General features: G+C 45.6%; 1 protein-coding gene across 2 annotated transcripts in view; it reads right to left on the bottom strand.

The window, feature by feature from the left end:
- The window catches only part of AHCTF1 (AT-hook containing transcription factor 1), a 564,884-nt gene that overhangs the window by 404,024 nt on the left and 135,088 nt on the right, over positions 1-25,772 (bottom strand). For both annotated transcript variants that reach the window (XM_029593945.1, XM_029593946.1), the window contains exons 6-8: positions 21,282-21,398; positions 12,740-12,824; positions 4,441-4,591 (exon numbers count right to left, since the gene is read on the bottom strand). In XM_029593945.1, coding sequence (XP_029449805.1) covers positions 4,441-4,591; positions 12,740-12,824; positions 21,282-21,398 — 353 coding nt within the window. The remainder of the gene's footprint in view (positions 1-4,440; positions 4,592-12,739; positions 12,825-21,281; positions 21,399-25,772) is intronic.

Here is a 25,772-nt window from a genome sequence, read left to right as displayed (position 1 = left end):
AAGCTGAACAGGAAATAGTGAGTGAGAATTTATGTGTTTGTGTTGTGTAAAGTGAGGTTGTATTTTGTGTTGAGTGTGGTAGTGCATCAATTGCGGTAGAGGATGGCTGACAAAGTGGGGGATAGAAAGATGCAAGTAGCTTAGCTATAATTAAGGGAAGAAGGGGGAAGGAGGAGGGAAGAGAAGGGGAGTTTGAGTATGTGAAGTTAAAGTTAAATTAGGGCAGGTAGAAGAGTGCTTAAGAGGAGAAATTCAATCTCTAGGAGCTTCAGGCTTTAGGTACTGTTGTATCCAACCAATTCTAGGTAAAGACAGAAAAGTGATCTAGGTACATACAGGTAAGCAAGTAAGATAAGTAAATGAATCAAGTAAGGTATAGTTATTTCTAATAGCATCTAGGTTAATACAAGTAAACACTTGCCTCTAAAAGGCTGCATCCACAGTGGGTTGGTTTTTTTTTAAAGATTGTTGCGTCAACGTTTGATGGCAGGGCAAGCACAGAGCCTTATATTGGGTCGAAGGGGTCACGAAGGGCGCACGAAGGGGCGCTCAAAGGGGCAGGCCCCTTTGTCGCGCTCCTTAGGCGCGCGACGCCAGGCGCACAACGCCTGGAGATCAGGTAGGGCTTTAAATCCCTTCGTCTGGTGCGGGTTCGTGACGTCGTCGATGCGTCTTTTAGGGGGCCTCGTTCGGGTGCGATCGCGCTTCTAATTTTATGCAGGCAGTCATGCAGGGGCCTTGTTTGGGTGCGATCGCGCTTCTACTTTCAAGCAGGTAGGCACGTGACCGGTGTTGGGCCGTCGGGGTTAGGGCGAGTAAAGAGGGCCTTACCCCGATGGGACCCGGCGCCGGCTGCGCAGCTCCTACTCCCAGCTCCTACAGAGATCGAGTGGCGGCGGCGTCCCGAGGTCCGATGGCTTTCAGCGAGCGAAGAGAAAAGGACGCCTGGAGATCAGGTGGGGCTTTAAATCCCTTCGTCTGGCGCGGGTTCGTGACGTCGTCGATGCGTCTTTTAGGGGGCCTCGTTCGGGTGCGATCGCGCTTCTAATTTCATGCAGGCAGTCATGCAGGGGCCTTGTTTGGGTGCGATCGCGCTTCTACTTTCAAGCAGGTAGGCACGTGACCGGTGTTGGGCCGTCGGGGTTAGGGCGAGTAAAGAGGGCCTTACCCCGATGGGACCCGGCGCCGGCTGCGCGGCCCCTACTCCCAGCTCCTACAGAGATCGAGCGGCGGCGGCGGCGTCCCGAGGTCCGATGGCTTTCAGCGAGCGAAGAGAAAAAAAAATATGGAACCTAACATTGTATAACTATAGCATGGGTTATTTTTCCCTATATGGAACACCTTGCACTTATCCATATTAAATTTCATCTGCCATTTCGATGCCCAATTTTCCAGTCTCACAAGGTCTTCCTGCAATTTATCACAATCTGCTTGTGATTTAACTACTCTGAACAATTTTGTACCATCTGCAAATTTGATTACCTCATTCGTCATATTTCTTTCCAGATCATTTATAAATATATTGAAAAGTAAGGGTCCCAATACAGATCCCTGAGGCACTCCACTGCCCACTCCCTTCCACTGAGAAAATTGTCCATTTAATCCTACTCTCTGTTTCCTGTCTTTTAGCCAGTTTGTAATCCACGAAAGCACATCACCACCTATACCATGACTTTTTACTTTTCCTAGAAGCCTCTCATGAGGAACTTTGTCAAACGTCTTCTGAAAATCCAAGTACACTGCATCTACCGGTTTACCTTTATCCACATGTTTATTAACTCCGGGTGTCGCTAATGATGTGGCTGACTCTTTCTCGTTGCAAGTGGGAGTTGTTTCGAGAGCTTGCCCCGGATGCGGATCCATGTGGAGCTTCGGTGCCGGCTTTCCTCTGGAAATTTGGTTCCCCGAAGCCTGGAAATTGCTGCGAGCGTCATTAGCTCCTACCACATGGAAAAGTTACGTAGTCGGCGCTCATAAGGTGGTGTCGTTTTTGTTTTCTTTGGGATGGGCGTGGGGTCCCGTTTCAGACGTATTCTTATTTCGTTTTTTAGAACAGGCTAGACTTGAGGGATGCTCCAAGGCAGCGGGGAGTAGGCAGCTTGCGGGTTTTTCCTTTTTCATGCGGGCCCACGGTTGGGGTTTTCCGATCCGACAATTCGTTGTTCGGCGCCTGTTGGTCGGTTGGGCTAAGGAATCCGGAGAGAGAGTTGACAAGTGTCTGCCTATTACCCATGATATTCTTTTAAAATTATGGGATACACTGCCGAGTGTCTGTTCATCACAGTACGAAACAGTTTTTTCGGGTGGCGTTTGTGTCTGCCTTCTTTGGGGCCTTCAGGGTCAGCGAACTGGTGGCCAGGTCCGCCAAAAGTAAGGAATGACTGGGTTTACTTGCAAAGTATGTTGTCGTTTCTAATACGTCGGTTGTTTTGTGCATACCCAAGTCGAAGACTGACCAAGGAGCTTTCAGTAGTCCTACAGGCAGTTCCAGGTTTGCGTTCTTGTCCGATAGCTAACACATTGCAGTTTTCCCGGATCCAGGCGGATGGGTCTGCACAGTTTTTGGTCCATTTGGACCTGCGGCCCTTAATGAAGTATCAGTTTGAAATGGTTCTTCATTCTACACTAGTGGCTACTGGTCTGGATGTTTGCCGTTTTGGGACGCACTCATTTCGGATTGGAGTGGAGACTTCTGCGGCTTCTGCCGGTTTGCCTGGGGGGGGGGGGGGGGGGGGGGATTCGGAGGATTGGCAGGTGGAAGTCGGACGCTTTTGAGGGTTATGTCCATCCTGGGCCTAGCTAATTATATGCAGTGTTTAATTGTTTTCTCTTTCCAGGTACTGAACTTGCTGAGAAATCCACCTGAATTGTTGGACATCCATATACCTTTTGGGCACATAAGCACGCATGTGGACGCCCTTATGGGCCTCATTTGGACTTGCATCGTCGGGGGGTACGGGTCGAGCTGATCCCCTGCTTGCTTCAGGGACGGGAACAATTTGGACAGCCTCATGCGCTGGTGATTCATCTTGGGGGTAACGATTGGGGAAAAATGTCAGCTCGTAAATTTATTAGCATGGTGCGGAAGGACCTTATGCTGGTGTCTATACTGTTCCCTTATGTTGGTCGGACATTATAGCAAGGCCTGCTGAATTGGATAAATTAATCTGGCGTAGGAGCAGGGCGAAAGCTAACAAGAAAATTGGCTCCTGGTTAATGCTTTTGGGCGGTCGACATATACGGTATGAATGGTCCGGGGGGGGGGGGGGGGGGGGGGGGGGGGGGGAGCGGGGTCTTTTTGGGAGGGACAGGGTCCAACTATCCTTCATAGGTTTGGATCTCTTCCTTAATTCAATTCAGGAGGCTCTGGAGGAGCTGTTTCCTCACTAACTGGGCCGCATCTTTGGGGGTCACTGAATATTTCATATCTGTGTCTATGGCAGATGGCCCGAGCCGCCACAATTCATATTTTCCATGTGTTAAGCTTCATTCCTGTTACATTTTGGACTGGCAGACAACTGGGTGCAGTTGTCTAGTACGGGCTCCTTGCTGGGTGGTGGCAAGGGTCCACTGGCTTGGCTCCTTGCTGGGAGGTGGCGGGGGTCAGAACTCTGTTCAAGGCTTGGAACTGCTAGCCGGGCAACTGCTGCTGACCATCTTGCTGGGAGGTGGCGGGTGGTTACTGGATGTTGCGTAATGTTGCTTACTGGGCTCGGGCATCCCATGTGTTTGTATTAAAGCTGCGGCCCTGTTAAACCCAAGTTGTTGTCTGTGTCTTATCTGAACTGTAAAAGGGCTGCCTATATTACTCTAACTAGTGGTGATGGCATCACAAAGAAAGCTGTGTGCTACACCTCCATCTGCTGCTAGGGGGAAACAATCCACTCGACTGGACTATTATAGCAAGATGAAATGGAAACTTGCTACTCCTTCCAGACCATCAATATATTTGCTCTTTTAACTATATCTTGCCTACAGTTTTAACAAAACTCAAGGTCTGAAAACTGGCACTCCTTGTTTATTCCAGTCATTCTGTGAGTATGCCAAAATTTCATCCAGCTCAAAAAAAGTGTGAATGATAAAAACAAATTTTGCAGCCCATTAGACAATCACAATAGTAATGTCATTTAGTACTTTGAAAGCTCTAAATTTTAGAGTTTAAAAAGTGCATACATGCATATGTAATGCGAAAAACAATATAATCAAAAACCAAAGGGATCAACCCATATTAGAATATCTAGCTTAACTTATTTTGACTGCCTAGTCTTATATTAGTTTTTGTACTTTCTATCCCAACAGGACAGCATTAGTCACAGAATACCATTAATTATTTCATTCAATTCTAAATAGCTGATGAAAAAGCAACTCTGCAGCTAATAATGTGATTACATCTAAACTACCAAGCAAATAAAATCTCTAGGACTGCATGTGGTAACAAACCTTCATTGATGCTTTCATCCCTTTCTCCATAACTGCGAAACCTCTCAATAGTCTGGCAACTTAGCAATTTTGTGTTGCTAGTCTGACCCCTTAAGGAGAAAGTACCACCTGTGAGATCTAGATTGTATCTTTCTTCACAGTATTCCAAACCCTGAAAAACAAGCAATTCTGTCATTTGAAGTACACTTGCAAAACTTTATGAAAAGAACCTGTAATAGCCTGCGCTTTAAAAAAAATGTATTTATTTATTTACTTGAAAACTCTTCTATACCGTCGTTAAGTTAATTCACCATCACAATGGTTTACAGAAAGGCACAATAAGAAAAAAAGGAAAATTAGGACTTACCTGATAATTTTCATTCCTGTAGTACCAAGGATCAGTCCAGACTGCTGGGTTATGCCTCCCGTCCAGCAGATGGAGTCAGAGAGAAACTGAAAAGGCACCAATGATATACCCTGGTGCGCCCCCTGCGATCCTTCAGTATAATCCATAACAAAGCAGTATGAAAATTAGAAAACTATGGCAAACTCTGTGACTAGATCAAGATAAAGATGAAAATTATGAACGTGGAAAATGAGGAAACCCTGCAGACAACCATACAAAACAAGAACAAGTACCCGTAAAAACGGAACCCGAAAAAAGAACAACAGTTGCGGGACTTTACACTCTTCACTGATATGGGCGGGCGTCTGGACTGATCCTTGGTACTACAGGAATGAAAATTATCAGGTAAGTCCTAATTTTCCTTTCCCTGTACGTACCAGGATCAGTCCAGACTGCTGGGAAGTACCCAAGCTGCCCTAAACGGGGTGGGACCCTGACAGTCCCGCACGAAGCACACCACTGCCAAAGGAGTCCACCGGAGCGCGCACGTCCAAACGGTAATGTCTCGCAAAGGTGTGCAACGTCTTCCAAGTAGCCGCTCGGCAAATTTCCTGTGAGGAAATAAAACCACTCTCTGCCCAAGACGCCGCCTGGGAGCGCAGAGAATGAGCCTTAAGACCCTCCGGAACGGCGCGACCTTGGGTAATGTAAGTAGAAACAATCGCCTCCTTTAACCAACGTGCTATCGTAGCTTTCGAAGCTTTATTCCCTTTCTTTGGACCACCCCACAAGACAAACAGATGATCAGACAACCGAAAGGGGTTGGTAACGTCCAGGTACCGCAAGAGCGTCCTGCAAACATCCAACTTGCGAAGTTCCGGTTGCCACGACGCCTCAGCGCCGTCCACCGCAAAAGCCGGTAGGTCCACCGTCTGGTTGACGTGAAAGGCGGAAATAACCTTAGGCAAAAACGAGGGAACGGTACGTAGAGAAACCCCCGAATTAGAAATACGGAGAAAAGGTTCCCTACAAGACAACGCCTGAAGTTCCGAGATTCGGCGAGCCGAACAAATAGCGACGAGAAAAACAGTTTTGAGAGTGAGATCCTTGAGAGTAGCCCTTCGTAGGGGCTCAAACGGAGAAGTACAAAGACCCCGGAGAACCAAATTTAAACTCCAAGAAGGACAGATAGGTCGTACCGGGGGTCGCAAATGTTTAACTCCTTTTAAAAATCGTGCAACGTCCGGATGCATGGCAATGGAAATTCCGTCAAGTTTACCGCGGTAACAGCCTAGGGCTGCTACCTGCACACGCAGAGAATTATAGGATAAACCCTTCTTTAGACCCTCTTGCAAAAAAGTCAGAATATGAGACACCGTAGCCTTCCGCGACGGTACTTCCAGACCCTGACACCAGGAGTCAAAAACTCTCCATACCCTGACATAAGCAACCGAGGTAGAGGGCTTACGAGCCTGCAGAAGAGTAGTAATGACCGACTCGGAATATCCTTTCTCTCTCAATTGCCGCCTCTCATAAGCCAAGCCGCTAGACAAAAGTGATCGGCCTGGTCGAAAAATACTGGACCCTGCCGAAGGAGCCGAGGCAGATGACCGAGACGCAAGGGGCCGTCCACCGCTAGATTGATGAGGTCGGCGAACCACGGTCTCCTTGGCCATTCCGGGGCTACGAGAACGACGGGTCCCGTGTGGGATTCTATTCGCCGCAATATTTTCCCCACCAACGGCCACGGTGGAAACACATACAGAAGAACGTGCGTGGGCCAGGGAAGAACTAGCGCGTCCACGCCCTCCGACCCGTGTTCCCTTCTGCGACTGAAGAAGCGAGCTGCCTTGGCATTCAAACGAGTTGCCATGAGGTCCAACCGTGGAGTTCCCCACCGGCGGCAGATGAGTCTGAGTGCCTCGGGAGATAGTTCCCACTCTCCCGGATCTAGTCGTTGCCGGCTGAGATAGTCTGCTTGAACGTTGTCGACTCCTGCGATGTGAGACGCCGCGATCCGAGACAGGTGCTGCTCTGCCCACACCATCAATTGGCTGGCTTCGGTTGCCACCGGTAGACTCCATGTACCGCCTTGCCGATTTATATACGCTACCGTGGTTGCATTGTCGGACAAAACCCGAACTGCTCTGTCCCGAATCAAAGGCAGAAAATGCTGTAGCGCTAGGCGAACCGCCCTTGTTTCCAAACGATTGATAGACCACTTGGTCTGAGAAGGCGTCCAACGTCCCTGAGCAGACTGAGACTGACAGACTGCTCCCCAGCCCGTCAGACTGGCATCGGTCGTGACAATGACCCATTGGGGTGGCTCCAATTCGGTACCTTGGAGCAAGTGGACCGGATCCAACCACCACTGCAGACTGGTCCTTGCTGGGGGTAAGAGTGGCAAAGGTATCTGAAACTCTTCCGATTTGGGGTCCCAACGAGACAGAAGGGCCCTCTGTAGCGGTCGCATATGCGCAAAAGACCACGGAACCAAATCCAGAGTGGACGCCATATATCCAAGGACCTGTAAGTAATCCCATACCACTGGCAAGAGAAGGGCGAGGAGACGGCGAACGTGCACCATTAGCCGCTCCATCCTTGCCCGTGGCAGGAAAACCTTCCCCACTTTGGTATCGAACGAGGCGCCCAGAAACTCCAAATTCTGGGAGGGAATCAGATGGCTCTTGGGGTAATTGACTACCCAACCCAAGGAGTGGAGCCGATGGAGAACTGCCTGAATTGCGTCTTCGCAGAGACAGCGCGATTTCGCCCGAATAAGCCAGTCGTCCAAATAAGGGTGTACCAACACTCCGTCTCTCCGAAGACTCGCCGCCACGACCACCATTACCTTGGTGAACACTCTCGGAGCTGTCGCGAGACCGAACAGAAGAGCGCATAACTGGAAATGAGATCCCAGGACCATAAAGCGCAGAAATCTTTGATGGAACTCTTGGATTCCTATGTGCAAGTAAGCCTCCGTGAGATCTAAGGAAGCCAAATACTCGCCTTTGTGTACCGCGGCGATGACCGAGCGCAGGGTCTCCATCCGAAACCGTGGTATGCGCAAAGCCCTGTTGACCCGCTTGAGATCCAGAATCGGCCGGAACGTGCCCTCCTTTTTGGGAACGATGAAATAGATGGAATAACGGCCTGTGCGTTGTTCGGCGGGCGGCACTGGCACTATTGCTCCCAGCTCCTGTAACCGTTCCAGGGTCTGAGCAATTCGTTGTTGCTTTACCAGAGAACCGCTGGGAGAGATTAGGAACAAATCGCGCAGGGGTTTTGCAAAATCTAAGGCGTATCCGTGAGCTATAATGTCGAGGACCCATCGGTCCGTGGTAATTGTGGCCCATTCCTCCCGAAAGTAAGAGAGTCGTCCTCCGACCTCCGGGACGGAGGAATGGACCGGCGTCCCTTCATTGAGCCGCTTTAGAGGAGGCGAAGGTATGAGACGCCCCTGCGCGTGCCGGCCTTCTACCACGAAAGGAAGGAGTCCATGACTGGGAGCGCGTAGATGGCTGCCTTGTAGCAAAAGAGGATCCCCTCCCCGATCGAAAACGTCGCTGCCCGCGAAATCGTCCGCGGAAGGTACCCGAAGGGCGAAAAAATCTAGGCCTGTCCTCTGGCAACTTGAACACCTTATTCTCCCCCAAAGACCGGATAAGGTCTTCTAACTCTGTGCCAAATAATAGTTTTCCCCGAAAAGGAAAAGAACCGAGTTGGGCCTTGGAGGAAGAATCTGCTGCCCAGTGACGCAGCCAGAGTAACCTCCGTGCCGACACTGCCGAAGACATAGACCGGGCCGAAGTGCGGAGGAGGTCATAGAAGGCATCTGCGGCGTAAGCCACCGCAGATTCTATGCAGTTTGCCTGCTCTGCTTCATCTGGAGGCAGATCCTGAGATGTCAACATCTGTTGTACCCAGTGCAGGGTAGCCCTTTGTACCATGCAACTGCAAACGGCCGCCCGTACTCCCAAGGCTGAAACCTCAAAGATGCGTTTAAGCAACGTCTCCAACTTCCGATCTTGAAGATCCCTAAGGGCCGTACCCCCTGTTACGGGAATGGTGGTATGTTTTGCCATGGCAGTGACCGCCGAATCCACCCTTGGCACCTTAAGGAGCTCCAAGGAATCAGCAGGGAGAGGGTAAAGCTTATCCATAGCCCGGCTGACTCTAAGAGTTGCCTCCAGATTATCCCATTCCCGGGATACAAGCTGAAACAGTTTATTGTGAAAAGGAAAAGCATGCGCGGGTGTGCGGAGCCCATCTAATTCAAAATCCCCTGGCTGGGAATTTGCGTCTATCTGGGGTACTGGAATCTTTAGTTCCCTAAGAACATGAGTAATCAAAGGATCCAATTCCTCCTTATGAAATAACCGGATAATCTGAGGATCATCTCCCTCAACCGGGTCAACCGGGTCCGTACCCCCCACATCCGTATCAGGATCCGGGGTGGACCGATTTTGTGAAAGGGGAACCGGAGCTGCAGGCTGTGGCGGTTTTGGAGCCGAAGGAGCCGGAGTAGCCTGCTGCGGAGGTTTAGGAGGAGCCGGAGCTGGATCCCCCAAGCCAAAGAGACCAGTAGAAATTCTCCCCTGTTTAGCTGGGCCAGGATTACCCTGTTCCCATTCCATTTCGGCTTCCATATACGCCTTATGGAGCAAAAGAACAAATTGTGAGGTAAAGGGATGAGGTCTTTTCAAAGAACCTCCTTTTGCTCCCCCAGGTGGCAAATCTGGCCCGCGGGGGCTAAGGTCCGGCGGGGACAGAGGGGGGAGGTCCTCCCCCTCTTCTGACGAAATCGCGTCGCCATCGAGCTCATTCAAAATGGCCACCGAATTTTCCAAAATGGCCGCCGCCATCGGTATCGGCAAGGACTGCCGAGATTTGCCCGACGCTGCCCGTGCACCAAGCCGAGGGGAAGGGGAGCCCCCAGCCGCGGCTGGCCCCCGCGAGGAGCCCTCACCCCCGGGAAGACACCGGGAGCAAGGCCCTCGCGGGAGAGCCGGCGGCCGGGATCCCCACACGCCGTACAAACGGTTCCTCGGGGCATTTTTTTTTTATTTTTTTTTTTTTAAGAAAACCGAAAAACGGCGCGAACAAGGGCTGGGTGACAAGCCACCCCTTCCGGAGACCACAGTGAGTAAAGCAGGCTGGGACCAAATTACCTCGTTTTTTTGTTTTTTTTTTTAATATTGATAGCGCTGCCACCGGCAGCTAAGAAAACTACCTCACAAACAATTTGTTAGTGGAGCCGATAGGGGGTGTAATGCACCCGGCTAAACTTTTTCTCCGAGGAATTAAACTTCTCAGGAGGCGGAGAGGGAGAGTGACCGGCCCACCGATTAATTCTCCCCTCCTCTCACTGGGTAGGGCTGAAATAAACCCCGGGAAAAGGCTGTAGGGCAGTGCCCTGCCTTGCCTGCTACGGCTCCTATTAGCAGTACCAAATTAGCAGTACCAAATTAGGTACAAAGTATTACCTTGATCCAGTCACAGGATTTCTCCTATATACTAAGTCAAACCTGATAGGGAAACCCCTTCACAATTCAATTTACAGGAGATCAGGACCGCAAGGTTATGCTCTCTCATCTGCTGGAGTCAGAGATATACTGAAGGATCGCAGGGGGCGCACCAGGGTATATCAGTGGTGCCTTTTCAGTTTCTCTCTGACTCCATCTGCTGGACGGGAGGCATAACCCAGCAGTCTGGACTGATCCTGGTACGTACAGGGAACTATAATTGGTATAGATTACAAATTATACATGTGCCAACATAGAACGGAAACATATTTTAATAAGAAAAGACTGTGTTAATTAAGGCTTATATGTCGGTTGAAAAACCGTCAAGCGTTAATATCTAGCGTTAATATGCAATTGGAGATATTAGAGGGGAAAAAACTGATTACTTGGTGCATCATTATCTTTCAACTGTTTTCCTCCTCCTCTTTGTCTTTATAAAAAGCTTGTTTAAAAAGCCAGGTTTTCAGACTAGTTTTAAATAGTTTCAAATTTCTCTTTCACTTTATTTTACTGAAATTCTCAGCTGCTAAAATTCACCATCAGTTTCTACACTGATTCTTGACACCTCATGAGGTAATGGATGCGCTTATGTTACCAAACAAAATTCATTCCAGTTTTTACCTGGAGAAAGTTTTTTTTTTTTACTCTGTTCTTTCCTGTTTTTAGCTTCCTGCTGAATCAGAACTAGGGCTGGGATTTGGCACTATGAGTCATTCACAAGTTAATTCCAGTCCCTCTGCAAGTATGCCAAATTGCAATCTGCTCAAAAAAAAATTTGTATGATAAAAGCTGATTTTTTTCCCCCTATTTTAAATCCACCCATCTTATTTTATTCTAGTCACTGCTGCATCAGTCCCTTCTGGAACCATGTACCAGGGCAATCACTGGCCCTAGCCATTGTGAATAACTATTAATTTATGAATCTTTGCCGCTGGCATCCCCCCCAAGGGCTGTGAATGCAGCATCCCCAGCTTTGGCTGACACATAGAGCAGAAAACATTAGCATGCATTCAAATCTATGCCCCTCCACATGGCAGCACTATTACTGAGCCACTAGGTCAGTTCCATGGGATTTTTCTTTTTTGGTATGAATGTTTTTTTCCCTAGTGGAAAAAAAAACATACAAAACTTTTAATAAAGTTTTAAATGTACCTACCAAAGCACACAGCATACTGGACACATGATCCTTGTTAGCAGTAAAGCTAAGGTTTCAAAACCATGTTACTATATATATATTCAACTTGCTCATAAATAAACAGGCCCTCACTTACCTCATCTAGCCCTTACCCTGTCTCAACTTTTGTTGTCAGCTAGATGCAGAAAAGTGGAAGACTATTTATGAAAAGCTAGTGAATGCATGAATGCTTATGAAAACTGAGTGAATGTATATCAATATGGCTTAAAGCCTTGGCAATGAATTTATAATGAATTTTTAATCTAAAAATGAAAGGCCAAATATTTTATAAAATTACACATCTAATGGATACAATTACATTGCATCAACTATTCTACATTACAGTCCTTATGGCAAATTTTTCAAGATTCTACAGCAAGAATTAGCAAATTATGGGGCAATTATTGGGCAGATTTGCATAAGTTTGTTATTTAAATAATGCAAATTTGTTTTTAACTTTATAAAAATAAAGCCATTGCTTGGTCTAGTTAATTTATTTGGTTCTTTGTTATAGGAAAAAGCATCTTAATGACTGGGCTGTGGAGATAGGAGGGAAAGATCTGGAAATAGAGAAAGATCTCAGAAGAGTAAAAAGGGATCTCAGAGAAGGGAAATGAAGGAATATTAGGCAGGAGTAGAGGGATAAAGGATGGAGGAGGTTAGAGGCATAGAGAGGAAAGGATGGGAGAATCAGAGGATAATGAGGGGAGGAAAGAGGAATAAGGAATGGGAAGGAGGGGGAGGATGAAGAAAGAATCAAGGATGAAGAGGTGGGAAGAAAAGGAGTATTGGAGATGGGGTAGAAGAGGAAAGATTGGAATGAGGAAGAGAGGGAGGACTGGGTAACGGTGTGCGTAAGGGGTAGGTGAGTGCAAAAATAGATGTGATCGGTTGAGGGGGTGGGTGGGGGAAGGAGTATAGACGTGTGCTGGGAAAGGAGACCAGTAAGAAAATTGTCAGTACCATCATGGGACAGCAACTCTTTTCAGCAGGTCAGATCTGGCTCCCTAGTCTCTTGCGGTGATTCAACAGGGACCAGCACATTTCGTGAAACTTCCCCACAGCATCACAGGAGACTAGCAGCCCTGACTATAGATTATTTAATTTAACACAAACACATTATATATAGAAAATGTGTCCTACATTTTGAATATAATCAGCAGCTTTCAACAAATAAAAGGAAAAAAAGCTGCCTGCCACTGTAGTCAAAAAAGGAAAGTAAGTTTTAAACTGGTACACATAAGAACAGCTATTTCTTACAAATAAATGTTTTACCTCATAAAGGATTTGTCCTGATGCCAAACACTTTCTGTCACAGAAAGCCAACTGCAGCAGATGCAGACTTACAAGGTCCCCTTCACTGCAAAAACCAAATATGTTAGTGTTCTTTAATGCTATCAATTCATATTTAATGTAAACATTTCTGCTTCCTAATTATCAAAAAAGATGAGAATTTATTTTAAATTCTAGGTACAACTCTTGGGTTCCTCACCTGAAAACCATTTACATAAGCCACATTTAAAACATGGCTAATCCCTTCAGTTATGGTAACTATCTATCAAGAAAAGCTCTAAATGAATGCAGCATCCCCAGCTTTGGCTGACCCATAGAAAACTATGGGTCAGCCAATCTCCAGTGACACTCACCTACCCTTCCCCAGTGAACACTGAAAGGAAGCAGTGACATTGCCTCTGTAAATGAGACCACAGCAGCAGGGAAGATCAGAAAAAGCTCCTTTACCAGTGCCAAAATTAACTATTTCAAAAAATTGTTTTTAATTGCTACAGAGGAAATAGGGAGTTTCTTTGACATACTCCGATCTTTCAGTGGAAGGACGCCTGAATCATTTGATCCAGAAAGCAGTTATAGACTAGATAAAAAGATGCTTCACTGTGATTTGTCTTCGACTGGTCTCCTTGCGAACTTGCCCCACCTTGGTTCTTAAGAGATGGTAAAGTCACAGGCAAGAGTTGGCTGCTAAGTTACCTGCGCCTGCTTGTTTATTCAGTTCTCACTGCTCGCAGCACAGCCAGAATTGCTATTGAGTGGGAAGCAAATGAGATGAAAATTTGTTTCATTCATGGGATCCCTGCATTTCTTTCAGGGGGACCACAAATGAATCAAAACTGGATTCATTTGTTGCATTTTACCCAATCGTTTCAAATGAATGCACATCCCTATAGTGAACATTAATTTAGAGAATTTATATGCCCCCAATCCAAAGCACTTGGCAACTTATGATAAAATCAAAAAAGACTAGGTCACTTCATACAAGTTACAAAACACTGCAGCAATTTGACAGGACACTGCCTGTAAATTAATCCCTAAACACCTGAGAGAGAAGGAATGATTTTTTAAAGTTTTATAACAGTAGATGCAGTTCTTCGGGCACAGAGTTCCACAAGGTTGAGCAGCGACTGAGAAAGTCCACTTGGTGTATCCACAAGATGAATATGAATTGGGGCGGAAATGTCCAGTAAACAACCCCCTTTTTAAAGACCGTAATAACACTGGAGAATTATAAACACAGCATTTGATTGACCCAAGGAAGAGACTCAATTTTCAGCAATTTATGGGTCAGCATTGTGATCTTATATTCAGTGGCACACACTTCCAATTATTTTCCATTGAATATTCCAGTAAAGTTACCTGATTAACTTTATACAGATAACTTTCTCACTCTCAGGGTGACTAGTTATAAAAAATAGTTATAGAAAGCTATAAATAAATAAATAAATAAATAAATAAATAAATAAATAGTGAACATAATCAGTGAAACTTGTAACTGGGAATTTTATAATCATTAAATAACAGGAATAATAAAGAAATGTTATCCACACCACACATGTTTAAACAGGAGGTGAAAATTACAAATGTGATTATCTGCAATTACAGTTTTAGATTGGATTAGAAACAGTAGAAGACCACATGGTAATTCACTTGAAAATTTTACAGTGTAATGAAAATGAATCAATAATGTTAAGCTATCCCAGAATATTCCTACAAATTATAAAACATCCCTTCATGCTTTGAAAGCATGCCTGTTTAAGGATTAAACATTTAACTACTTCATTGTGATTTCAACACAAGGATACATAACTAGGTAGTATGTAGCAAAGGCATAAGATTTAAAGCTTACAGTTTGCAAAGGTTTAGGCACCCCTAGTCAAACTGTTTAAATGGGTCTCAAAATATAAGCTGATACAACTTTTACTTGAAACAATTAAACATGACATCTTTCTGTACTTTTTAATGCAAAATAACTACTTACTGATTTTAGCAGATTAACAATGAATATAGCACGTGAAAGTCTGGACACACTTCCAGACACTTTTTTTTTTTTTTTTTTAAAGTTAAGGGGACAAAGTTGATAGGCTTTCAATTAGTCAGCTGAAGACAAGTCAAACAATTCCACATCTGAACAAATATTTTGACCCTTCTAACACCTACGGTTGTAAATATTGGTCTATTTAAACAATGGGCTACTCTAAGTGGCTATCTGAGCATTAAAAATGAAGATAATGCACTCTTACAAAGCAGGAGGCAACTATAACAAAAAAAAAATTCTCTAAACACTTCCAGCTAGCAATTTCAACAGTCAGAAATATTAAGAAATGGAAGTTATATGGAACAGCTGAAGTCAAGGCAAGATTTTGGAAGATCAAGAAAAAAAGATATATCTGTCTGAATACTGGTCAGATCTACAAAACAGAACCCACAGATCACTGCAAACGATCTACTGAAAAGTTTAGCTGACAATGAAGTAGTTGTCCACAGATACACAAGGATGACTTACTTAGGAAAGCTGTCAGAAGAAAATATTTTCTATTGACTTATTTAAAATATTTATAGCCTGCATAATAGACCATTGTAGGCAAGCTACAATCATATAAACATAAAAAAAACTTAATATACATACATCGACTAATCCCCAAACATAAATGTTAACTAATGCCTCCATCCAAAAGCATTCTAAATACACCATTTAAAAAAAAGTCCACAAGGCCTGTTCAAACAAGAATTTGTTTATAACATTTTTCTAAACCTAACAACAGACTCCTTAGCTCATCAGGTAAATCATTCTAAAGGCAAGGTCTACCCATACTAAACATCCTCTCCTTTGATTCTGCAAAGTGGCACTAACGGATGGTACAACTAATACATTTTGGGAAGTCTACCTCAGAACACAAGCAGGCTGAAATCTTCAGCACCAAATTAAAACAATTACAGCTGAATTTTCAAAGAAGTTACTGCATGCAAATGTAACATACTAATGTAGCAATTTTCAAAAGCAGTTTACCAGAGTTAAGTGCACTTAACATGGGTAAAACCTATTGACAATTCAATGGAATATATTGTAGCAATTTTCAAAAGCCGACTTACACAGGTAAAGTGCATTTACATGTGTAAAACCCAGTTTTAAGCATGTAAATGCTTTTGAAAATAAGGCCCTTAGGTGGTAAGCAGGGAATGATCTTAATTTCAATAATATGATTGTGAACTTGATTCACCAACAGATAGGTAACCAGGATAATTTAAACAAGATGGGAATAATATGCCACAAATACCAATTCAAGAAAATTTGTGCTGCTACATTTTATAATATCTGCAACACTTAATGTGGACTGAAGAAGACAGACATAAGGCAGTGTAGTAAGGTGGAAAAATTACCAGTGCATGCAGCACAGTTCTAGGTCATATTCTGAATGAAACTGTTTTGAGCTATTGGATAATATCTTGTAAAAGTTAGTTTTAACAACATTCTTTAACCGATACCAGAGTGATAACGTAGTGTCCATCAAAAAACAAATTTTGAACCAGATTTGATATCAAAATCCTTGCTCCATCAAAATGGAAGTCAGTAAGAATGTTAGATGGTGGAAATCTAGACAGAAAAATCTCATCTTTTTTTATGTTCAGAACGAGCCTATTCTCCAGCTGCCAATTGAATGGCTCCTGCATATCAAAGCAGAAGATATATAATTTCTATAAACTCATCACAAAAGTTTTTGTCTAAAGTATGCAAAGCTAATCCTTGATAAGCCTGAAACTTTTGGAGCAAAGTAAATGAAATTCCAGGGGAAAAGACTCAGAACCAAAGAAATATTTTTTTCACAGAGAGGGTGGTGGATGCCTGGAATGCTCTTCTGAAAGGGGTGGTGAGAACAAAAACAGTAAACGATTTCAAAAGGACCTGTGATAAACACTATGGATCCCTAAAGGCTTGAGGATAATGAAGAAAAGGGTGCATGGTGGTTACCTGCACAAAAAAGGCAGTTAGAACCCTTAACCAGAAGGTATATGTGATTACTACCCTTAACCAATTGGCCTTGACGTTTTAGACACAATTGTAACATTGTTCTCCGCTTTGACTGCAGGGTGGGTTTAAAAAAAAAAAATTTTGATTCTGAAAACTGCCAATGCTGAATCCCGACTTTTACCCTGCATCAACTGTGCAATGCAGACACTGAAAAAACTAGCCAAAACAGCTGAAAAATTTCCAGAAGGAGAAATCAGAGCAAAACACTTTGTTGCAAGACTACAAATTCCGTGGAAAAGAAGAGACTAAGGGGATCTCCACATGGATGCATTGTATAATAAAGCATGCCGGAGCATGCTCAGAGATGCTCAAAGTTCTAGAAACGTTCACAGAAGTTTTCTGTGCCAGGCTCTATCGGATGAAAATACCCATGTATGAGGACTGCCATCCTGCTTGTCCTCTGAGACTGGAGAAATTACTTACCTGATAATTTTGTTTTCCTTAGTGTAGACAGATGGACTCAGGACCAATGGGTATTGTGCTCTTCTGCTAGCAGATGGGAGACTGAGTCAGATTTCAAAGCTGACGTCACTCTACATATATCCATGTAGGAAGCTTAGCTCTTCAGTATTCTCCTCGAAAAGCCATTGTGGATATGTTTGCTTAAATAATCAAGTTTAATCAAGTTAACTCAAACTGGTTCAACTGATTTTCAAACCGGAGACCGCCAGTGCACTCAATCAATCAATGCCAACACCAGAAAAACTGTGGGTGTCTTGAACTAGGCTTACCCTTATTTGCTTAGTCTCGAGGTTTGTTATCTGAGGTTCTTGTTTTCTGTGGCAGCCTTGGGTGGGATGCTGAGTCCATCTGTCTACACTAAGGAAAACGAAATTATCAGGTAAGTAATTTCTCCATTTCCTAGCATGTAGCCAGATGGACTCAGGACCAATGGGATTTACCAAAAGCTACTCCCGAACAGGTTGGGAGGCTGCCTGTGGCCCACTTAGTACTGCCCTTGTGAAGGCTGTGTCCTCCCTGGCCTGAACATCCAGGCGGTAGAACCTGGAAAAGGTGTGTATGGAGGACCACGTCGCCGTCCAGATCGCGGCGGGTGACAGCAGCTTGGTTTCCGCCCAGGAGACTGCCTAGGCCCTCGTAGAATGAGCCTTAACCTGTAGAGGTAAGGGCTTTCCTGCCTCTGTGTAGGCTACCTTGATTACTTCGTTAATCCAGCGGGCTATGGTCGCCTACGATGCCGTTTCCCCTTGTTTCTTCCCGCTGTGAAGAACGAACAGATGATCCGTTTTGCGCACAGGTTCAGATCTTTCCAGGAGTCTGCCGACATTCAGATGGTGAAGGTGGTGTGAGTCTTCCAAGTCCTTATGCTCATCTGGAGATGATTTGGTTCATGTGAAACTGGGAAACCACTTTCGGTAAGGAGGAGGGGACAGTAAGCAGTTGTATGGTTCCAGGCGTGAACCTAAGGAATGGTTCCTGACAGGATAGTGCCTGAAGTTCGGAGATGCGACAAGCTGAACATATTGCCACCAAGAATGCAGTCTTTAAAGTTAAGAGGCGTAGTGACAGATCACGTGTTAGTCTGAAGGAGGACCCTGCTAGGAAGTCTAGTACTAGATTGGGATTCCATAGAGGCACTGGCCACTTTAGGTGTGGTCGGAATTGTTTAACCTCTTTCAGGAAGTGGGACACATCTGGATGAGTTGATAGTCTGATCCCATCCACTTCGGCTCTGAAGCAAGCCAGTGCGGCAACTTGGACTTTGAGGGAGTTGAGTGATAACCCCTTCTTCATCCCATCCTGCAGGAATTCCAGGATCATGGGAATTTTGGCTGTCTGCAGGGATGTTCCTGCAGTCCTCACACCAGGCTTCAAATACTCTCCACTTCAAGGGCAGGTGCTTTCTGAAGTGGGCACATATGGCTCTTGACCAGAAAACCCAAAACTATAAGCTAATCCCATGCCCGGGGGAGCAGCGAGGGTCCGAAACCCAAGACCCAAAAATAGGAATGCTATTTGCAAATTAATTCCACCTTACCCATCCCAGTGCCAAACTTACTCCAGGCACTGGGAGGAAATCAGATTGCTCTTGGCAAAATTTACTACCCTGCAAAGGTATTCCAATAACTGAATGACAACTATCATGTCCTGCATTGGCCTAAATCAGCCAGTCATCTACAAAAGTATGCATTAAAAATACTTCTCCATATAGGTGGTGCCTAGAGCCATTGCCATTATCAAAGAGAGGGGGGGCCTGGGACTGAATGCTGTCAGAGAACCACAATTCAATCTCTTATGGCATTTTCTGATGGGAGTATGCAAGTTAGGATCTGTCACGTCCAGAGGAATTCCCCTTTTCTTACTGTTCCAATGACTGACCAGAAAGCTTCCAGTGAGGAAATGAAGCAATGCTTGAGGTCTTAAACAGGGTGAAAAATTCCTTTTTTGGGAAATACAATGATACATGGAAGAGCACCCAGCCTCTGCCCATCACCAAAACAGGATCACCATATTCCACTCTCAAGCAAGTCCAAGGTTATCATCACAGCTGTTCTTTTTGCAACTGACAGACAAGAGGACACCATAAAAGCATCTGAAATCCGAGAAGAAAGAGGAACCCCCAAGGAAGGCCTCATGGACTAGTAGACTAGATAAAATCTGGGGTGAAAAATGGGGGAGAAGAACCAGACCTGAAGAGAGGGCCCTGCAGAATCAAAGGCAAATCCCAGGAGCAGGAAGCAGCTTGGGAAGAATTGTGGGAACATGCAAAGCCAACTCCAATGGCACACTAATGTCCCAGAATGGCCGCCGCTCCCAACACTGAAAATTCAAGCATGCGGGAAGGGACCATTTCTGAGAAATGATTCCTGGATTTGGACCTCAAGTCCTGTAGAGATATCTCCCTGCATCCACTCTGCACGTAAGCAGCCTCTGTGACACTTAGGCTCAACCCACTATCCTCTCCATCACACACCAAACAAAAAAACAACTGCACTGCACTAATGCTGGGTCCCACAGCCTGCACACCATTTGACCTGTTCAACCTGCCCAGCCATACCTTGGAGGGTGGGGAATACATGATGCAGCCAGCTGAAACTGGGTCCTTCAGCACCACATCCTCCACAGATCCTGGCAGCAGAAAGGTTCTGAGAGGGGTAGTATCAAGAGAAGTTGCAGCCATGGAGCCCCCACTCCTTTTCTTTTTTGTTGTTTCCTCTCCAGCATGCTCAAGAAAAACCTAGCCAGCAAGAGCAGTACTTGTGGAAGCACACTACAACCATCAGTCTACCATACGGTCAGAGAAAGCAGTGCCTCTGAAGCACGCTTTCACCTCAGAACCGGGAGAACCTCACTCCGAAGAGCAAGCCCCACTGTGGCAGGTGTGGGGATCAATCAACCTCTGAACATTGAAGTCCCAGACCTGGTTCCCAACTTCACTGGAGCGAACAGACCGAAAGGCTTTCAGCCAGAAGTATACAAACTTCAGCCTGCTGTACCAGTTTATTCACATGCCATCTGCTGGAAACAGAGAAAACAGAGGCTTCCAGACTACACCAGTCCTTATGTGGTGATTGATGTCAGTGGAAATCATTCCATCGCCATCTGCTGGCCAGATAATACATACCCACATCTGAATTGGTCTGGCAGGATAAGGAAATTGAGCTTATTAGTTTATTTAGCTAAATATATATATATATACCTTTACCCGTTACAAAACTGGGTAGAAATTTATATGCATAAATGGATTGCTGTTTACATGCATAATTTTTAAAATTCATGTTATGTATATAAATCTATAATGCTCTCTCTTCTTATGCAGTCATATCTATGTGCATTTAACTTAAGCACCTAATTTTAGGTGGCTGAAAATTCACTTATGCACATATAGCCAATTACATATCTAACTCCTTACATGTACAAGTCCCAATTAAGCTTTTGAAAATTTACTTCATAATGTACTATTTATTTTCCAAACAAGGTAAATCATCAAATAAGGCTTTGCCTATATCATGTTCTTAAACTGGGGATACAAAACAGCTCCCCAAAAAGGAGGAAAGGAACTGGGGGAAGGGGAGAATTCCTTGCAACCCAGACAGAGGAAGTGCCACTACCAGTCTGAAAAAAATGTTTCTGCTATAGTTCCCAAAGCTGTGCTACTGCTGGTGAGGGAAAAGCTGTGGAAATTTGGAGGTTGGGTGAGGAGAAAGGGTAGCTGGAAGAGAGGACAAACAAATGGAAATAGAAGGGTGAGATGAAAAGTGGAGGTATGAAATAGATGGGTAAATGACAGGAAGAAAATGGCAGGCATCACGGATGAGGGGAGAGAAGCTCCAATGAAAAAAAAAAAGGGGGGGGTAGCCTTTCCTTCCCTGAGATATATCTTGAGAAGTCAGGAATACATTCAGGGACCCAGAGACTTAGAATCCAATCTAGATTGATAAACAACTATTCAAAAGTTTGAGAATCCTTGGTCTACATGAGTTGATAAATAAGAATTCAGCAAGAAGGGAGAGTAAAGTGGTCTCTAGAGCTCACCTTTCTTGAGTAGACTGCACAGCCCAAAGATAGCAGCAATTGCGAGGATCATTCTCAGGTTCTTGAAAGGCAACTGCATAAACAGGAACTCTACCTCCTTCTAACTGGAAATGGTATCTACCAGAGGGGGAAAAATACAAGTTTTATTAACTGGTAATGTTACCTGCTTTCATCTGTGGTGAGTATTAGGACTAGTTTAAACTAGCAATAACAAAAGGACTACCAAAAATGTTTTCACTTTAATATTTTTACCAAATAAATATCTTTATTGAATATTTACATTTAAATCCTATCTATATAGGATTGAATCCATATGATAAACATGTGCATTTATAAAAGTGTTATATAGACAGTTATCTATGGCTTAATAGTAGGAATGTCAATTTAAATTGCATGTAAATGGTCATAGAATACATTTATGATCTGATAGGTAAGATATCTACAGGTTTTTAGACCACCATCTATAGAAACTGACACATAGCAGAGCTTTCTGCAATTTAGAAGTGCAGATCCAAAAAGATTCAAAGAGAATCTGACAATAGGACAATTACTAAGTTTACAATAATTTGTTCTACTAAAGCAGATTTTTTTTTTTTTGAGAAAGCACAAACTTTATCTGATTGTTTTTAAAAATGATATCCTCATATCAAACTGGCTGTTCCTTCCCGCTACAAATATGAATTAAGGACAGCTGACATGTTTTCTCCCATGTCTACCTATGATCACTAAAATCAAATCATCCATTTTGAAATACTGGGAAATTTTCTGCATGAGTTTTTCTTAATCTTCATGTTACTTTTATGAAATATAAACGAAAGATTAGGTAGACAGATAGATGCACATATCCACTAAGAAGTTTCAGGGAAGACATGCTCACTGAGGATATTGTTCTATGTGTTCTTCTTTATTTTTAGATGTGGATACATTTCTTGGTCCTAGGTTGGGGCTGTATATAAAACTGAATAGTATAACGGAATGTTGCCCTACAAACATTAGATTGTGTCTTGCTTTGCCCCTTACCAAAAACTATATTAGGTAAAACTGCCTGGGTCTTAAATGTTTGTCTTCTGGAACAAAAGAGTTGTGTAAAATATGTTTAAGATCTGCAGTTTTTAGCCATTACATTGATACCACCTCAGAGGAGATGATTTAAACAAATGTTGAGATTACTTACCTGATAATCTCCTTTTCCTTAGTGTAGACAGATGGACTCAGAACAAGTGGGTATAGTGTGCTCGTGCTAGCAGTTGGAGACGGATCTGACGTCAGCAGGGGTACATATACCCCCACAGGAAGTGAAGCAACTCAGTAATCTTCCTTGCAAAAGCTGTTATGGATATATGTGTACTGACGATCAATGAATTAGTGAAACAGGATTCCCCTGACCGATCGATAGTAGCTGGAGACCGCCAGCGCTTCCAACCAGAAGGCGTCGACACCTGGTAGAGTGGACGCTCTTATGTAAGAAAATGACATGGCTTACCTTGAATCGGTGAAACCCATGTACACCGGCAGCTGGGCGGGATGCTGAGTCCATCTGTCTACACTAAGGAAAAGGAGATTATCAGGTAAGTAATCTCAACATTTCCTGGCGTGTAGCCAGATGGACTCAGAACAAGTGGGATGTACAAAAGCTTTACTCCTGGACTGGGCGGGAGGCTGCCTGAGGACCGCGTAGGACTGCCCTCGCAAATGCTGTGTCCTTCCTGGCCTGGACATCCAGACGGTAAAATCTGGAAAGGGTATGGAGGGAGGACCATGTCGCCGCCTTACATATCTCTGCGGGCGACAGCATCCTAGATTCTGCCCAAGAGGCCGCCTGCGCTCTGGTGGAATGAGCCTTGACCTGCAGAGGTGGTGACTTCCCGGCCTCTACGTAGGCCGCTCTGATAACTTCTTTGATCCAGCGGGCGATGGTGGGCCGAGAGGCCGCTTCCCCTTGCTTCTTCCCGCTGTGAAGGACGAACAGATGGTCCGTCTTTCGTACTGCTTCTGTCTTTTCCAGGTATCTGGGCCGCAATCTGCCGATGTCGAGATGGCGTAGCAAACGCCCTTCTTCTGATTTCTTCAAACCCGCCGTGGTTGGCAAAGATATGGTTTGATTGAGGTGAAATTGTGAGACTACTTTAGGTAAGAAAGAGGGAACCGTGCGAAGATGGATAGCCTCTGGAGTGATTCTGAGAAAGGAATCACGGCAGGACAGAGCTTGTAGCTCTGAGATGCGGCGTGCGGAACATACTGCCAGCAAGAACACCATCTTCAAAGTTAGGGAACAGAGAGACAGTCCCCGAAGGGGTCTGAAGGTGGATCCCGCGAGGAAATCCAAAACTATGTTGAGGTTCCACAGGGGCACTGGCCACTTCAGTGGCGGACGAATGTGCTTGACTCCTTTCAGGAAGCGGGAAACATCTGGGTACTTGGCAATGGTCTTGCCATCCCTCCTGGGACCGTAGCAAGACAGCGCAGCCACCTGAACCTTGATGGAGCTTAGGGAGAGACCCTTCTGAAGCCCATCCTGCAGGAAATCCAGAACAATAGGGATTGTGGTCGCATGTGGATTGGTGCCATGAGTGTCGCACCAGGCTTCAAATACTCTCCAGATCCTTATGTAGGTGAGGGAGGTGGAAAACTTGCGAGCTCGGAGGAGTGTATCTATCACCGGCTCCGAGTAACCTCTTTTCTTCAGTCTAGCCCTCTCAATGGCCAGACCATAAGAGAGAATTGAGCCGGATCCTCGTGGAGGATGGGACCTTGACGAAGCAGGTCCCTGAGAGGAGGCAGGGGAAGGGGCTCCCCTGTCAGTAGTCTTCTCATGTCCGCGTACCAGGGTCTTCTTGGCCAGTCTGGTGCTACTAGAAAAACTAGGCCTCTGTGCCTCTGAATCTTGTGTATAAGGGCGCCCAGCAGGGGCCAAGGAGGAAAGGCGTATAGCAGTGTCCCTGGAGGCCATGGCTGAACCAGGGCGTTGATCCCGTGAGAGAACGGATCTCACTTGCGGCTGAAGTATCTGGGTACTTGAGCATTGGACCTGTCCGCTAATAGGTCCATGTCCGGAGTCCCCCACTGATCCACAATCATCTGGAAGGCTGTGGGGGACAGCTGCCATTCTCCCGGATTTAGGATCTCCCTGCTGAGGAAGTCTGCCGCGGTGTTGTCCCTTCCGGCAATGTGGACGGCGGAGATGTCCTGGAGATTCGCCTCTGCCCAAGCCATCAGCGGGGCTATCTCTAGGGTCACCTGTTGGCTTCTGGTTCCGCCCTGTCGGTTGATGTAGGCCACCGTGGTGGCGTTGTCGGACATCACTCTGACTGCTCTGTTGCTCAGTCTGTGAGCAAATTGCAGGCAGGCTAAGCGGACTGCCCGTGCCTCTAGATGGTTGATGTTCCACCCCGACTCTTCTCTGTTCCACCGCCCTTGGGAGGAGCTCTTCGCAGTGTGCTCCCCATACGCTCAGGCTGGCATCTGTGGTGAGCAGAGTCCACATGGGGGAGGACATCTTCGACCCCCTGCTCGTGTGGTTGGACTGCAACCACCACCGTAGCTGGGTCCGCAGTCTGGCTGGTAGAGGTAGATGCACGGAGTAATTCCGGAAGCGTGGGCTCCATCGAGAGAGGAGGGAGCGTTGTAGTGGTCTCATATGGGCCCGCGCCCAGGGTACTACTTCCAGGGTGGATGCTATGAGACCGAGAACCTGCAGATAGTCCCAAGCTATGGGCCGGCTGGCTCCCATCAAGGACCGTAGACGCATCTGGAGTTTTAACCTTCTCTTGGTGGTGAGGCTGACTTTGTCTGCCTGGGTGTCGAACTGGACTCCCAGGTATTCCAGTGATTGGGAAGGCTGTAGGCAGCTCTTGTTTAGGTTGACTACCCATCCCAGGCTTTCCAGCAGGGAGATTACTCTGTTGGTTGCCCGATGGCTTTCTTCTCGGGATTTCGCCATGATCAGCCAATCGTCTAGGTAGGGATGGACAAGGATTGCTTCCCGTCTGAGCGCCGCTGCCACCGCTACGATCACCTTGGTGAAGGTCCGCGGCGCCGTGGCTAACCCGAAGGGCAAAGCCTGGAATTGGAAGTGTCGTCCCAGAACCTTGAAGCGTAGGTAGCGCTGATGATCCCGATGGATAGGGATATGCAGGTAGGCTTCTGACAAGTCTAAGGCCGTGAGGAATTCCCCTGGCTGTACTGCGGTCTTGACTGAGCGCAGAGTTTCCATGCGAAACCTCGGGACCCTTAAGTATCGGTTGACTGACTTGAGGTCCAATACGGGCCGGAAAGTGCCCTCTTTCTTGGGTACCATGAAATAAATGAAATAGTGCCCAGAATCCATTTCCCATGCAGGTACTGGGATTATGGCTTTCAAGGACAGGAGCCTCGCCAGGGTAGTTTCCAATGCTGCCTTCTTCTTGTGGATTGGACACGGAGATTCCACAAATCTGTCCAGAGGGATGTGATGGAAGTCCAGATAATACCCTTCTCGGATGATGGCGAGGA

The sequence above is a fragment of the Rhinatrema bivittatum genome, chromosome 3 (assembly GCF_901001135.1).
Source record: "Rhinatrema bivittatum chromosome 3, aRhiBiv1.1, whole genome shotgun sequence".
NCBI classification, from domain to species: Eukaryota; Metazoa; Chordata; class Amphibia; order Gymnophiona; family Rhinatrematidae; genus Rhinatrema; species Rhinatrema bivittatum.
Note: the sequence above shows the minus strand (reverse complement) of the source record. Positions and strands in the feature narration are given on the sequence as shown.